Raw genomic sequence first — 16,164 nt, 5'->3', positions numbered from 1 at the left:
CGGGTAATTCATTCTGCAAACAAATCCCCTTACACAGCTTGCCTCAGATTAGGTCGTGAACCTGCATTATTCTTTTAGTGCTTTGAAGATCACATCAGGTTGCTGTCTAAACTGCCGCTAATTGTTAGAAAAATTTGTTGCTTGTATAACAAGGCTCGAAGAAAATACTTTGCCATGAATTGAGATTCGATTGTGCTAGGCACTGTATAAAAAGAACAAATGTGTTATTTCCCTTATTTAATAGTTAGGTTTTTAAGAAGACAACAGATGGGTACAATCAGGCAGATGGGAAAACAGAAGAAAACTACGGACTGGGCAGCACAATAAGGCTATTATAGAATCTAAAAATTCGGTGTTTGCACATCAGACTAACTGCAGTTTTCTTTTTTTGAAGCACTACTTTGTAAAGGACAAATAACTGCAGCATATGTAGATTTCGGGGAATTTCTCCCCCTTGTTTAATTGGTGCTGTAATACATAGTTTACCTGTAGATGATAGCTTGCACTATTATTATACCAGACATCTCAAACGCTTCTTTGTGCAATGGCATAATCAGACAATCAGCTCTCTTCCTTCAGTTTAATTTTTTTCTGTGCATTCTATGCCATTTCAGTCATGTAAGCTTCATCAGGCACTCACTGCTGCATTACCTGAAGGCTAACTGCATCACATACTTTGTTTCTTATGAGCAGGCTAAAAGCTGATCAAGATGCACATCAATCTAAATTATTTGCGTTTTCGTTGCATTGCCATTAGTCTGCTTGATGCACAGCACCTGACCGTACTTTCTAGCCACGTGTGTATTTATGTGCTTCCAAAATCAGTAGCAAAGCTTATTAATAAAGACCTATTACACTGAAGGGTAAAGCTTAATTGAAGGGATAGTGAGAGGGTACTCCTCTACTTTAGACATCTCACTAATGCTTCTGATTATCATCCTCCAGGTTTACCTGAAGCTGTGTACGGTATCGCTGTCCCAGGGATCCATCTACCAGTCCTTAGCACCCTGCAGCAAAGTGAAACACCCGCTGGCTCCTCCATCACTGCAGTACATACTCTGGTTTATTAAATGGTCCACAATTTAAACTGTGCACACCAGAACCACAGATCCTAGGGAAGCAGTACAGTATGGCAAGCACTGGCAGAGAGGCGAGTCAGATACCAGCAAGAAGTTACCAATGCAAAAGCCAACAGCTGAGGTCTGAGCACCTATACTTAGGAGTCTTAACTCCCTATGTAATGAGTTGAGAGATGTAGGTACCTGCAGAGGGACAGAACACTTGAGTAGATGCCTAATTTCAGCTGTGCAGATATTCTCCAGAATAAAGCAGATTTCTTCGCTTCATCTCAGGTGCCACCAGGTGTCCCTAAAGAATAATTCTGTATGGTATCCTTTCTCCCCACCAATTTTCCTTTAGATAATAATGTGGGTGTGCTAACTGATCACCTGAAGACTGTTCTCCATATAATTCAAGCAAATAACATAATGGAGAAGTTTACTATTAAAAAGTATATTGTTTAGGATGACAGGGCTAAAGGACATCTATTGTATCAACAAATACAATCTCTTCATTTGAATGATTCTAAATAAAGTACTTGCGAGCTGTTGATCTCAAGACAGCCCATGGAATTCTAATTAAATTTGCCCCCACTATAGGAAAGCTCTTCCAGATTTTATGAAACCTTCTCTAGATTTTCATCTTTAATAAGAAACAACCATGAAAACAATTTAATGAGGTTAACTACATTCTTCTTAGTTTTTGAGGTTTTCTTCACCATTAGTCACAATTTAACATTTACGGGTAGTCAAAGCATTTAGGCATACATGGAAAAGTTAAAGGAGTAGTAGTACAGGAGCATGTTCATTCAGTATCATTTGATGCTGATTTACAAATTTCTCTGTAGGCAATAACATTTCATGAACATCACAGATTCCTTGCCTTCCCTTGATTCTTTTTTTTTTCCTTGAAACATCCTCTCAGGTTTGGGCTGGGACAATTAAGGAATATCATATGCTACAGTTCTTCCACATTTGTCAATCCTGATTTTTATTTATTTATACATTAAATAAATCTCTTTTTATGGTTCACTCAACTGTATGCCAGGAAGAGGACAATTTGTGTGAAGTAACTGTTTTATGCTTGCCTATTTTAACTGGTGACTGATCTTAATGTTCAGGTCTTCCCTTCTTAATAATAATTATTTGCTAGGGATAAGTAATACTGCCAAGCAATATTGCCTGAGACACTAGAAAACTGAGTGGGTAGAGGAATACAGTTAGCAGAAAACACAGCAAACGCATGGCATAGGACTGTGGCTGCTATTACTGCTCGTCTCTACCATGGCATCACTCAGTGACCCTATCACAAACCAGAAGACCCACTGAACCTACGGAAAAAAGAGCTGAAAACCAAAGTTTTTCATCCAAAATCCTACATGCAGCTTTTACAAATTCTACTGCTATACCCATTTAAAATTAATAAATGAAGATACCTAGTGCTACAGATGCTAAAAGTACTACCAGGTCTGGGCATTCCAGAAACAAAGTGTATTCAGAAGGATTCAGTTTTCTAGAAGTTTGTTGTCTGATGTTATTCTTTGGAAACTGCCGTCTTCACTCTCTGACAGATCCTGTGCGGTTTATCCAACCTGATATTTATTTCTGTTAATGACTTTTATTTTTCCTATTTATTCTGTCCCATTTGCACTTTTCCTTGTTTTCATGTATTAAGTCAACAAAGATCTCATAAGACGACTATTCTGATGATCATGCAAAAAGCTGGAAATAAAATAAGGACTTTCCTCTTCCGTGTAATAAACGTGTTGATACTGTCAGGTAACCTTAAGTGATGAAGACCCACTTCTCTCCTCTAACTTCTATCAGCTTTCCTCCACATTCCCAGTTAGACTACTTAAATTCAGCCTTCATTTTAAGGTTTAACTTTAAGCATGAACAAACACAGATTCCAACAGTGTCTGAATATAGCTCTTGGGGTATGTTTACATTAGCATTTTTGTTTGGATCAAAAGCACTTTTTGTAAGAAGTCAATCTCCTGATTGTCCCACTTACCATGCTTTGGTTGTCATCGCTGAGCAGTCCTGGACTACACTCCTTTCCAATGACAATAAACCAAAACATGCCGTCAAGATCAGCTCATCGGACAAAACTAGGTCCAGCCTGAAGCTCCCGCCCCACAGTACAAACAGTGGTGACACAAGGTCCTCGTATCTGCTTTACAGATCTGTTCCTAATTGTGCTGCACCACGCCAATGCAAACATCACCACAGAGAACTCTTTTAGAGTCTCCATACTTTTAAAAAGAAAACACGGATGCCAAAGACTTTCTGAGACCCCAATGTGAACCATTAACTAAGAGCAGAAGTAGATTACATGAACTTCAAATAGTCTGAGAATTATCCATAGTTATTTTAAAAACCTTTAAAAAAATTTAGGTGTATTCAGGGCCACAGAGTGCACATCTTAAACGTGCAAATGCTTCATATTCTGCGTCACCTTATAATTACTTAACTCCTACATAGGTGCAGTGCTGCTGAAAAAAACAGTTGCAGGCTGAAAAATCAGTGAAAAGAATTCTCATTCATCTGTAGTGTACACTCGCAAGTTCTTGCATCTCCAAATACACTCTAATTGCAGCAGCTGGTATCAGTCGTGGTCTTACCCAGATGCTAACAGGTCACTGACAGGGTTCCAGGCACAGATGAACACCTCTGATTCATGGCCCCGAAGGACTGTTGCTTTGTTAGGAGGAATTTCAACATCCCCGTCAATTTCCATTGGCTTTGAATGATTATCTGTAAGGAAATGTATCAGAATAAGTAGTTTGCAAGATGCTGTTAGGTCAGCCTAAAGCTTACAGCAACGTATACACTATAAATAATATTCTGTGTTGTGTCACTGACCATATTACTCTATTTTCTTCCCTATGATGATTCAAATTTATGATATTTCCTGAAAATGTAGAGCCTTACTAAAATATTTTGTATAAATGCACGTAGCTTTTCTTCATAAAGTAGCTAGCATTTATTTCAATATAGTTTTTTTTGAAGCTGGCTTCATTAAAAATGACTTACAGATCTATTAAAATAGCAGATTGCCACATTTGAGAAAAGCTTTATGCTGTTATTTTAAAAAAGTAACATACAGCACATACATTTTCTTACACAGTGTCCTGTAAGTAATATGTGTGCTACTCACAGATGAAGAATATACCGAGTAAGGGCCTCATTCCCTGAGCATGGCAGTGAAACGGTGAGTGATCGCCTTCTCAAGTATATCATAATATATGCAAAGGTACCAACTGAGGTATAGATATACTTAACCTGCATGCTGTAATTCTGGGGTTCTTTAGACTGCAGTCTAAGTAACTTTGTTTTTATAAAGCTCTTTCCTTAAGGAAAAAAAGTGAATTTTAAATGATGAATTTCTCTTAGTGGCAGCAATTCATTCCAATTTGCATCATGAACAATGTTTTCACTCGAGATTTGCATTGCTTCAGTATAAATCTTCCTCATTCAGCTCAAACTACACTTCCTGGCAGCAACACAAGATTATTATCCTCTGTGAACAAGACACCAACCAAGGACAGGTAACACACTGAAATAGCAGACAGCAGATGTCACACACAGACATGTGGCCCATTTCGCAGAAAGCACATCCAAGAGCGGATAGCTGGCAGGCTGGGGGAAAGGCAGTCTCGTGTTATCTAATCAATGTCTTGGCCAGCTGATCTGCTCTGGTTGATCAAAATCCAAGTTCTCATTCTGGGTTAAGTCTTTTAGTTAGTCATTCTTTAATCAGATAGGGAGATCCATAGATTCGCAAGTGGAATAATTATGCTCCTTTATTGCCACATATTTATGGCATTTAAAATCAGCCATCTGTCCCGATACTCAAGCTCTGCTGAGCTATTGCCCATCAACTGGCAAAACAGACTGTGACATTGCACAACTGCCATTGGAAGGAAGATCTCCAGATTTCTACCTTCACCCAGGCTTTCAAATACCCTGTTTTGCTCTGCCTAATTTATGCTGAGTCACACAACTAGCACTTCTCATTGCCTGTTTTGTTAGGTAGCCTATAAACTATGCCTGTGCCATAGCTACGCCATAGATGGAATGGAATGGAATGGAATGTAATTCACGTGTAATTCCATGAGTTGCATAGCACTCAGTATCAAAATTAGAAAACAACTAACAGTAGTTTCACAGCTCCCATTTCTAATTCAAAATACCTGTATTTTTAACTACACTTATTACCTATGGATTTGTTGCGTAAAACTAAACATATTACAAATGCCTATTTGTAAAATCTACACCTATGCTGAGCCCCTATGTTAAGCATTGTTCTTGATAATTCTCTATGTGTGTAACTACTAAAATTAATACTGTCAAGATATACTAGAACTCGAGATTTAGCCTGACACTAGCAGCTGGCAACTTTGATATGATATTCTGAGCAATCAGGGCAATGAAGAGCAAAGCACTATTAAAACCCACCAGAATATAAGAATTCGCAACCTTCTATTTCTCAGCACAGCACAGAATCACCAGGTTTAAAGCATATTTTCATGAGAAAAACAGCAGCATGGTAATGGCTACGCATTCATCTGTGTCCTGTTCACAGTGTGAGTTGGAAGCTGGGGGTAAATCAAGAAGTAAGATATTTCAAGTGCTTTAATTTGAAAAATTTAAATGAGAAGCCACTCCTACCACATACGATCCTACTGTTATCTGCCTGGCTCTAAAGGCAGAGCTGCTTTTCACTCTTGAATAAAGCCAAATGACAGCTTGGAAGCAGCATTACTCTAAGGTCCCAGAGTTACGAAGTGCTATCAGAGCAAGGCCATCTGATACTTAGAAATATTTTTCGTTTGTACATGGACAGACGGAGGAACCTAGATATACACTTTGAATGTTATTAACTGCTGTGAAAAAACCCACAAACAGTCATGCTGTGAAAAAGAAACCTTGATCGGCTGATACCTGCATCAGTACATGCAAGACTGACTGGCCTCTGGGAGCAATGAAATACCTGCAGAATTATTTTCTATTGTTTTACCAGTAATGATTTTGACATTACAGCTTTGGTGGTTCAGGAGAAAAGGGAGGGAAAGATGAGGATTCTTTCAGAAATGAAAATTCTTGCAAATGTTCACATTATATGTGTTTTCTTTCTATTTTCATCAGTAGTCAGGAACATTCATATTTAGAGTGTTACTGTTAAGCACAAAACTTAAAATGCCCCATTGAACAAACAGGACAGTTCATGCTTCCGCGATACTGCTTCAGGCTCTTCTCAGATTCAGATAGACACTAGCAATGTAAAATGGATACGATTATGATAGCAACAAAAAACTGCAGAAACCCCTGAGCACAAGACGGCACCCTCGTAAGAGTGCTGAGCTCCTTACACAGCATGAGCTCTTGTGAGCCCTGGTCTCATCTGAAAATTGGGCTTTCTTATGGATGCAGCTACAATGTGTGCATGGGGAACGAGAATAAATAGGTAAGTAAGATGCAGTAACAATCAAGAACAGGCTTCTTTTTTTTTAAAGTATCTTCAGAGCAGAAAGCTCTCAGTTAAGACCTCATTTGCCCAAAGAATGCCTCTGAGGGGGTCTCTGAAAGGGAGGGCAGTTCTACCAAGTGCAACAGACCCTCACAGGTGATAAACTTAAGTCTGCAGGTCACACAGTGGAGGACTCTGCCCAAATGTTAACACAAACCATTCTCTAAGGCCAGAGGATCTTCGGTTAAGTCTAAGCTATATTATTCTAACTTTTTTCCTCAAACATATCAAAAATCCCAAATCACTGGAAATTAAAATTCATACTCCCCCAAACTATTATGATTAAGTTTTTTTAAAAAAAAAAAATTCTAACATACCAGTGAGTAATATTAACTCTCTATTTCCTCCAAATTAAAAAAGATGTATTTTTAAGATCTTACCAGTGCTAATCCTGTCTTTTCTCAGGAAATGTGGTTTTTTACTTAAATCTTTGACAGGCCTTTCACTGAAGTTGTTCTTTACGGCTGTAGTTACAATAAAGAAATTGGGAAACAACCCAAAGTTTGGCTCCATTTCTACATGCCCATTTTTTTTTTATCTACTAATTTTTAAAGTGACTCAAAGCTGAAAACATTACTCAGGAAGCAGCAAGAGAAGGCAGCGATTTTATCTATTTAGTATTTGAATCTGCACCTCAAACTGTTGCTGTTGTTCGATTTTGTTCTGTCTCTTCCCTTTCTTAAATCAAATCACCCTATCATACTGTACTGATAACACCACATACGAAAATATAGCATATTATATTAAATATATTAACGCTTTTTTGGGAAGACTTATAGTGTCAGGGAGAACTCCATGTCAGAATAAATGCGAACTAGGTAACTTCCCAAAGACATCTCTTTCACCAGCTTCCCCCATCCCACCTTTTTATGACAGGTTGATATATGGGTGACTTCCAGGTTATGACTAAGGGCTAGCACACTATCCAAACCCATCCCAGTGTATGCCAGTTCTGTGGAATCCAACAACATTGAAAAAGAAGATTTAGGAAGTTTCTCACACCTTTTGTATCAGCAGTCTTTTCTACCCAGTAGGCCTCCCAGCTTTGACCTTACGCATCTTACATCCTATCCTAAACTTTTGTCCTATCCATCCTAAACCTTTTGTCCTTATCTAAGCCATTTTACATCCTATCCTAAACTTTTGTCCAGTCCTACCTGAACCTCTTGTCCTAAGCTAAGCTCTTGCCAGATTTTTCGTCCTAATCTATCCTAGACTAAACAGACTCTCTGAACGTGGTGGTAAGGGAAAAGGTAGGGCTGGATATAGTTTGCCCTGCATAAGCAATGAAAACAAAGGGTATGACCCTTTTGTTATTCTCATTAACGTACCTGTATTCTAACTTTACCACAACAGAGGGAAATACAATTGTAAGAGTGTTAATCAGACCCATGCAGTAAATTGTGAGCTAGATTTGTTAGTTTTTATTTCTAGTGGTTTCTGATAATTATGGAGGCAGACCTCTTGGAGTTTATTTAAACAGGTCTGTTCATGGGCGAGAATGCCAGTTTTGCAGTTCTGTGTGCATCTCCCATGTATAATCCTCATCTGCAATTGTGCTACACCACCTCGCTGATAGCCTCCGAATACCTCAGACAGAAAGGTTATAGTCCTCCCAAGGCGAGGGAGGCACACTGATCAGAGTCGGCTGTCCCTGGATTTCTCAGCAGCTTCTCTCCAAAGCCTCCTTCTCCTTAAATTGCCGGGGTCACCTCTTCACCCAGGACGACCAACAGCACAACAGCAGCTGCTAACAACACACGCCAGCTGGCCACCTACTCCTTGAGGACTTTCTGTCTTCCCATTGCCACCGCTCAGTTAACTTGTCTGCCTGGTAGGCTGCTTAGCCACAGTAATGCTTTGAAATTTGCTGTCTGGTGGAGTATCTCATTGGTTGACGTGTATCCTACTTCCGTGAAATTTTACTGGACAACACAGTGTCATGTTCTTGCATCCTGCTCCAGACAGCGCTATTAGATGATATTAAGTCATACAGGACTTCTCCTCAACACTCCAAGAAAGGTCTGCAATTGTTCGTGAAAATCCTTCTATTAAAAATCGCTGTGAGAATTATTATTTTTTAATAACAAAATGGCAGATCTGAGAAATCAAGGCTTAGAGCGTGGTCATACATCTGAACTGATCTGCAAGGCTTTCCTTTTATTAATACAATAGTATATGTGTTTCTTCAGATCAGAAGGAACTAAGTCTGAGTGGTTCTGTATCAGTGATGAACCGATGACCAGTTTTCTACCTTAAGAATTTGGTTTTTTTGGTCCTGAGACAGGAAGACATTCCCCCAAAATTTTCACAAATCAGCTGAAGGAAAGTGTCAATGAACAAAATGTCAGCGATTGATACATTTAAAAGTGCTTTCATTTCTGTTTGCCCCCCTTCACATATGAAATAATTTCAATTTCAAAACAAAGGGTCAGTTGGAAGTAAAACATAAGCAATCCATAGTCTAAAAACAGATTAATATTGTCAAATTTTTCAGAACTTTTTTACAATTGCTTTATCAAATGAAAAATGTAATTTAAATCATTGCAATTTTATTGGGGGAAACCATCCCATCTAACTGGAATTCTCTGAAGAAAAACCTGGTTTGAAAGCATTTTTCTCACTGACCCACAGAGGAATCTATTCAGATCAAAGAGAAGATGGAGACTGATAAAGGTATCTACACTGCAGAACAAATAAAATCTGTTACATGACTACAGTCCTGACCTGTTACTTGTCTAAGCCAAAGAGCTGTTGGGGCTTCCTACAAAACCTGCCATGCACGTTCCTCTAGAATTTCCTCGGAAGGCAATCAGGCATTAAGATCTCATTTCAGAAGTTAGCCAGTGCCCTAATATGGCTCGCACGCAGAAACCAAAACTATTAATCATATCTGCCCCACAACGTTAGCACAGTCATCAAGATCTAGTTACACAAGCAGGTATGTCCACTCCTTGTTTTTTATGTCTGACTTTAGATGTCTAAGATACGAGTGCAGTCTCCCGCCGTCACCAATAAACAAAGGTAAATTCAGAGCTCTTGAGAACTGATTGTTCCCACAGACTAAGGAAATCTCGGGAAGGTAGGACCTTCAATTAGATTATCGGCAGTGGACTGTATGACTAAGCATGTGCTATTAAATAAAAAAGCAAGGAACTCTTTCCTCTGTGCCTTCAAGACAGGTTGGCTGCATCCAAGCTGTCTGCTGGGAACGGTCCTTGGCACATGCGACTCCCTATCCTGTGCTTGGCAATGCTGTTCAAGAATGGATAGCTGGTATAGTCCAAACTGGGCCAAGGACCATGCCAATAAGGCTATGGATGATCCCGTGCTTGGCCGTGCTGTACAAGAATGGATAGCTGGTATAGGCTAAACTGTGCCAAGGACTATCAAAAAGGCTATGGATGATCATAGGATAGTTAGTGCTCAAGGCTACGCTCTGGCCATGCTTCATTTACACAGATATGGCTTGTAGGTCCCAACCTCTCAACCCACCTCCCTCCTAGCCTGGCCAAAATGACCAACTGTGGCTACACCTTGTCCCAACTTCTCTCAAATATCTAAAAGCACCTATAAAGCTGATAATATTAATGAAGTCTGGGTAGCCTACTCCAAGGAGAGAGCATACAGCTCCACTTCTTGATACTGTCTTCAACTTCCAATTCTGAAGATATCTGAAGTTTTTAGATTCTGAGAGGATACCAGTAAAACACAGCACTGTGACGTGAAACATGATTTTTACTCAGCAGCCTTTCTAGAAATACCCTGCCCTCCTAAAATGATCCCCCTGAGTTCTACTGCCTTGCAGACAGTAAGTAAGTACAAGAATATTATTGAAATTCAAATTGCCCAGTAGCAAAGCCCAGTAAGCAGCTGCATGGGTTGGCTTACTTATTGCATGTGCCCCATTCTCCTCTCCATTCACAGTGGCTTCTCCGTTCTTTGGTGTGTTCTGCTGGGAAACAGCAGTCGTCGTTGCTCCCGCTGTTGCTGCCGTTGCTGCCGCTGCCGCCGCTGCACTGGCTTGTTGCTGAGCTAGTTTCTCTCTGAATGCTTGCTGCCGGGTCTGAACAACATCAGGCATCACCGCGTCTATCAGAGACAGTGATTCTATTGGCCTGCCGTCAAATACTGTACCATCCTGCAGGGAAAACGAGCAGAAGTGAAACTGCAAGTTTAGGATCTTCACCATCGAGGTCAGCAAAGAGGTAATGATATAAAGAAACAAAACTAGGTCGTGTGAAGATACTGCTCTTTGACTTAACCACCAGCGCCACGTTACTATGGACCGTCTCTCTCTCAGGTCCATGATGGTGGTACTCATGTTCCACTTTGAAATCTGTTTGGTGAATAAGTCATTTATTGGAATTTTATAGAAAATTCAGGCATATACACTCTATGCAGATGAAAAAAAAATTACGCTGTGGCAAAAAAAAGTCTGACTGATGGCAGAAAGTTTCTCTTTGTTTTGTATTTGGAAAAAAAGAGTCATGGATAAAACCATGACGAAGGCAGACAGACTTTGGTTGAATTGTTTGTTTCCCTGCACTTGCAGGGGCATAGGAATGGAAGCAGCTGATGAATAATGAACCTCAGCCAAAACAGGATATATGCACAACTTCAGTGGCTTCTTACATGGTGTTCATCAGCCCAGCACCACCAGTTGTAGCTGATTGTACAGGAGTGCTTTACCATTATTCTTCCTTTATTCCGCTAGTTTTATTCATAATAGTTATGGCTTTCATTTTGATTTCTGTAAATTAGGCTTCAGGTTTAATAACCAATTGAGTTAACCTTTAAGGGCTGTGTTTTAAGACTTAATATAGACTCAGGTCAACAACTGCTGCATCTACTCAGCTTTGCTTCACTTTCACTTTCCTATTATCTTAAATATACGAAAAAGGTTTTAGTAGCCTTTACTGAGTGCCATTTTACTGAGCTTCTGCAAACTCCCTTTAATTCTTTGAAATAATCAAGACCCAGCAGTGAAAGTTTTGTGTTTGACGAGTAGCAGATAAGATTAGGATATGGATAGATGAAGTAGTTGGGAAACAATGTAATTTTCAATAGATAACAATAACTAATAAAGAAAAATAGCCGTTTGGCTGACTAGCGTGCTTCTGTTGGACTAGTCATTGAATTACCCCTTACAATTACAATATTAGAATAATACATATTTGTTTCCTCATGGGGAAGAAAAAGGAGGAAAGAGTCATTAGAGAAGAAAAATAAACTCTCTTTCTCCTCAACATTTTTTATGTAAATGTCTCTATCGAAATTTATTTGAATCCTGGCTCAAATCCTTGCTACACAATGAAAAAAATGTTTGCCAATGGATTTTGGAATCTTACATTTTTAACTATAAAACTGCTCACTGGACTATTTTCATGACTGCCCTTTCACAGACCACAAACAATACTTAAATTTTATACACATTAGTTTACAGACTCACTGATTACTCACTGCTCTTAAGTAATACGCATAAGGAAGTAACACATAGAGAAGCACACATGTAGCCCTTATTGGCGTTCAGACGTAGCAAGAACGGCCTTTGCTTTGCTGTAATGTACTTAACAGAATCAAACCACAATGAGAGCAACATAAATCTTAATGGTGACAACATGCATGTTTTTAGATTATTCTCTCAACTGAGGCCAATTCTGAAGCTGGATGCACAGGAGCAGACCCTTACAGCTGTCATAGGACCTGAACCAATAGGTGCTATTCATGGCTGAAAATTTCTAACTGTGTAGCTCCAATTTCAGGCACAGGGCAAAATGTTAAGTAGCAGCAAATTGGGACAGATTCCTAACACTGGTTTGTTATTACAACTGCATCAAAGTGCAGCTTGGCATGAATGTCAAATGTCATTGCCCCAGTTAAAAAAATGACACATACACAACTCTTAAACACTGTATCGAGTCATAAAAAGAAAACCACACAGAATGTTAGTGACAAAAACAAATGAGTTTTTGTTCCAAACTACACACTGCAAACAACACAACCTTTTCTCTATTTTATATTCCTTTGTTCTCACCCATGCTGTTCCCATGCTACATTCAGCTATAGAGAAAAAAGCAATAGCTTTTTATGTATTAATATTTATTACAGATCTCTGTCAGTTACGATATCTATGGTAAATATTTTGTAATGCAGTACTTGCTTATCTGTCATGCTTCACTCCCTCTCGAAGCATCATGCCTTTAAGGTTGGCAGGGCAAAAATGCTGGCTTTTCCCACATCCCCTCTTTGTTTCCCCTGGCAGTTCAAGGAGAGCAGAGACACTCTGTGCCTGCTCATACAATCCCCTCAGACCACCAGTGCCCCAGCCAGGGTCAGAATTTACACACAACCGTTTCGCCATGTACATGAGAGGATGATGCCTGGTCTTACATGATCTAAGCCAAAGTCACTGAAATCAGAGAGAATCTCTCCAGTGACCTCCGTGGATTTCTGATCAGGCTTCTCACAGCTTGCAAGCAGTGCTGCCTGCTAGCAGGTGTCAGGGAGTGAAGTTTTAACCTATGTTGCAGGCTTTTCCTGCCAAATTTTGCTATGACCCTGAAAATGCAAGACTGTAAACACAGATGCATTTTCTTGTTTGCTGCGAGAATGCACCCTGGATTTGACTGGAGTAGTGGAAACACCATAAAATCCATTTAAGCAGCGCAAAGAAGGCCTCAATGCTACAGCTAAAAATTGAAACACATTTCTATCTCTGAGCTTTTCAGCTCTCTGCTGGGGGTGGAACAAAGTATGAGGAGCAAAATGAAACCAGATCAACGGAAACTGCGGCACGGTGGCTTGCGTCTCTGGGCTGTCGGGACACGTCCTTTCGCAAGCCCCAGCGTGCCGGTCAGCGGTTGGGAGCAGTGCCGGCGGTGGCGGGGGTACTTACTTCGTTGATGCTGATCTCAGCCTCCACATACTGGAGCCCCTTCTGGAGGATGGAGATGAGTGCGGCAGGTGGCACTAGTGTTCCGTTGATGTTGGACTGGCTGATGTGGCTCTCGATACCGAAGGTGAAGGCCGAGTGGGAGAAACCTGAGAGCAGGAAAAGGAAGCCATGACACGAAATCTAAATGCACCAGCCAGATACACCTTCACGGTTTAAAAATAATTCTGCTCCGAGATCTGAGAGATGCTGCCGCATAGGCAGAAGGACGCGGGCTGGCCGCATGGAGCCCAGGAGGTTAACCAGAGCCATCCTGACCACGCTGCTGCCGCCGCCGCCCTTCCCCCTCCCCTGCATGTATAGGGGAAGCCGTATAGAGATGGAAATGCGCGCAGAGAAAAATAACCAGAGAACTGTACTAACTGAAAACAAAACCGAACACATAAAAAAATAGGAATTGCCAGAACGGCAAGTCCAGCTAAAAAACGTGCCTACAATCTTCATTTCCCTTGCTGCATTTTAGTGTGGGTGTTTTCTGAAGATAAATACTTAAATCCCTATCAGCGCACAAGTTGTATAAAATCAAGCTATAGATGCAGCTGACACAGGGGAGCCATTCCCTTTTACCAGGGAGGAGATTTCAAATCTTCTGCTCATTTATTGCTGAGTACAATATGACGTGCAGAGCATTGCCATTAGAACGTGAAACAACAGAAAGGCTGCTCCCATAAACCTATTTTCTGAAAGTGAACAGTAATAGCAAAAGTAATTAATTGGGATCTGCCAAACAGCAGATGACAAGCCAGTGTGGCAGCCCGTCCTTTAACCAGACGTCTTTCTCTTCCCCGTTTCATTTTTGTCGTTGTCCTAGAAATAAGAGGTAATGAAGGTGACAGCACTGAAAATGAAAGAATTTTGCTGGGCACATTTTAAAGAAAGAGCTGTGCCTTAAACGCTAGCTGAAGCTGCTGAAAACTGTTGCTGGGTATGAAGGCGAGCGCTGCAGAGCGACGGTACGCAGGGGCAGATGCGGGAGGGGGAAGGGGGAACAGGATGTAGATATAACTGTAGGAACCCATTTATCACCACACTGTCTCCAGAGCATTAATCTAACATTAAAAGCCTTGGGGAAACCACCCATGCACTGTCTCAAACAGGAAGAGCCCTCGCAGTCTCCACCGACTAGACAAGAAAGAAGGAAAAAAAAAAAGAAGAAAAAGAAAGCAGCTCTCAAATGAAAATACTTCCGTTAAATATAGCTGTGCCTCTTCCCCTTGTCAACAGTAGTTACATTTATAGTTTTGTCCGTTAAGGGATTTCCCCCATATCACTGCAATGTCCAATTGTGTGTGGGCTGGAGGACGGGATTTTGGGCTCGCTCCACCGTAATGCTTTCTCTCTCTCACTCAAATTGTTTTCAAGATCCTTTTTGTAGCTAGCTCAATTATGATCTTAGATAGATAGCAAAAACAAGCTGAGAAACAGAATGCCTCCCACGTTTGAAACCGAGGTATGTATTTCTCTTTGATTCTCTCCCCCTACACATTTCATTTTGCCACTGTTTCTCTCCTCTTCCTGGTAACAGCCTCTATCCTCTCCTTTCCTGACCCTATCTTCCCTTCATGGCACCCCCCCAGTTTTGGGGGATGCTTGGGATGCTTTGGATACTTTTTAGGAAGTGGCAGGTCCACCTATGAGCAGACTTACATAGGATTAAAAGGCATAAAATTAAAGCACAGCAAAAAAACACCTGAAAAACTGCAGTATCATTTACCTAATCCCTGGTCCAATTCTTATCCTGTATTGCTCTTTATGTCCTGGTCTAGTTTATGAGCTGCTGGACCTCCTGCTGCATCCAAAATAGACTGTAAGATCTGCAGGGCAGCGTTTTTCCCTTGTTATTAGTTTTGTAGGACACCTAAGCACGTTATTGGGCACCCCAGCGAGGAAGAAATCAAGCACTAGGCATACACAGCCTGTGTCTGAGAGATCTAGGGCTTGATCACCGAATACTGAAATCTCTCTGTGTATATAAATACATGTCATGCAACTAACCAGAATTAGAGAATCAGATCGCACTTAATTTATATTTATGTGTATTTAAATTAATCAACAACAACAATAACAATGCCTTATTGAAAAGGAATGGACTTTAAAATGCATGATGGATAAATCAGCAAATCTACTTAAGAATGGAGAAGAATGAGGTAATTAAGCTGTTGTCCAGAAGCACTGAAGTTGACTGCTAAAAAAGCCACCAGCTAGTTTGTGAGTCGGCAGCTCAGAAAATTGTAAATGGCCTCTGATTCAATCAAAAGGTGGATAGCGTAAAAATGGCAACCAACAAACATATATAGAAAAAGTAAAAAAGCGGAAAATCATTACTGTGGGATCTACAGTAGGCTTAATTTTAACTATGACTTTGTATGTCTCGTAATTGCATTTGGTATCTTGCAGACTTTTTAGTTGGCTGCTGGCGTACATCAAGCCCCATCTGTGCCAGCAGACAGATGACTGTGGTACACAGCTAACCTCTTTGTCCAGTACTGAGTTGGCACATCCCCAAAGAGCAACACATCTCACCTGGCTGCACGTGAGAGAAGGAACTCCTCAGCACAAAACCCAGTTGTGTTATTGCAATTAATCTTGTTATTTTACTGTTTCTCTCGATGCTAAGA

At 40.4% G+C, this 16,164-nt stretch overlaps 1 protein-coding gene across 1 annotated transcript in view; it reads right to left on the bottom strand.

Annotated features, from left to right (window-relative positions):
• Positions 1-13,669, bottom strand: part of LOC104070177 (F-box-like/WD repeat-containing protein TBL1X) — a gene marked incomplete at its 5' end in the record, with an annotated part of 36,614 nt that extends 22,945 nt beyond the window's left edge. The window contains 3 exons of the mRNA XM_009580990.1: positions 3,683-3,815; positions 10,483-10,732; positions 13,490-13,669. Coding sequence (XP_009579285.1) covers positions 3,683-3,815; positions 10,483-10,732; positions 13,490-13,669 — 563 coding nt within the window. The remainder of the gene's footprint in view (positions 1-3,682; positions 3,816-10,482; positions 10,733-13,489) is intronic.
• Positions 13,670-16,164: the final 2,495 nt, after the last annotated feature.

Source organism: Fulmarus glacialis, unplaced genomic scaffold, assembly GCF_000690835.1.
Source record: "Fulmarus glacialis isolate BGI_N327 unplaced genomic scaffold, ASM69083v1 scaffold6477, whole genome shotgun sequence".
Classification (NCBI taxonomy): Eukaryota; Metazoa; Chordata; class Aves; order Procellariiformes; family Procellariidae; genus Fulmarus; species Fulmarus glacialis.
Note: the sequence above shows the minus strand (reverse complement) of the source record. Positions and strands in the feature narration are given on the sequence as shown.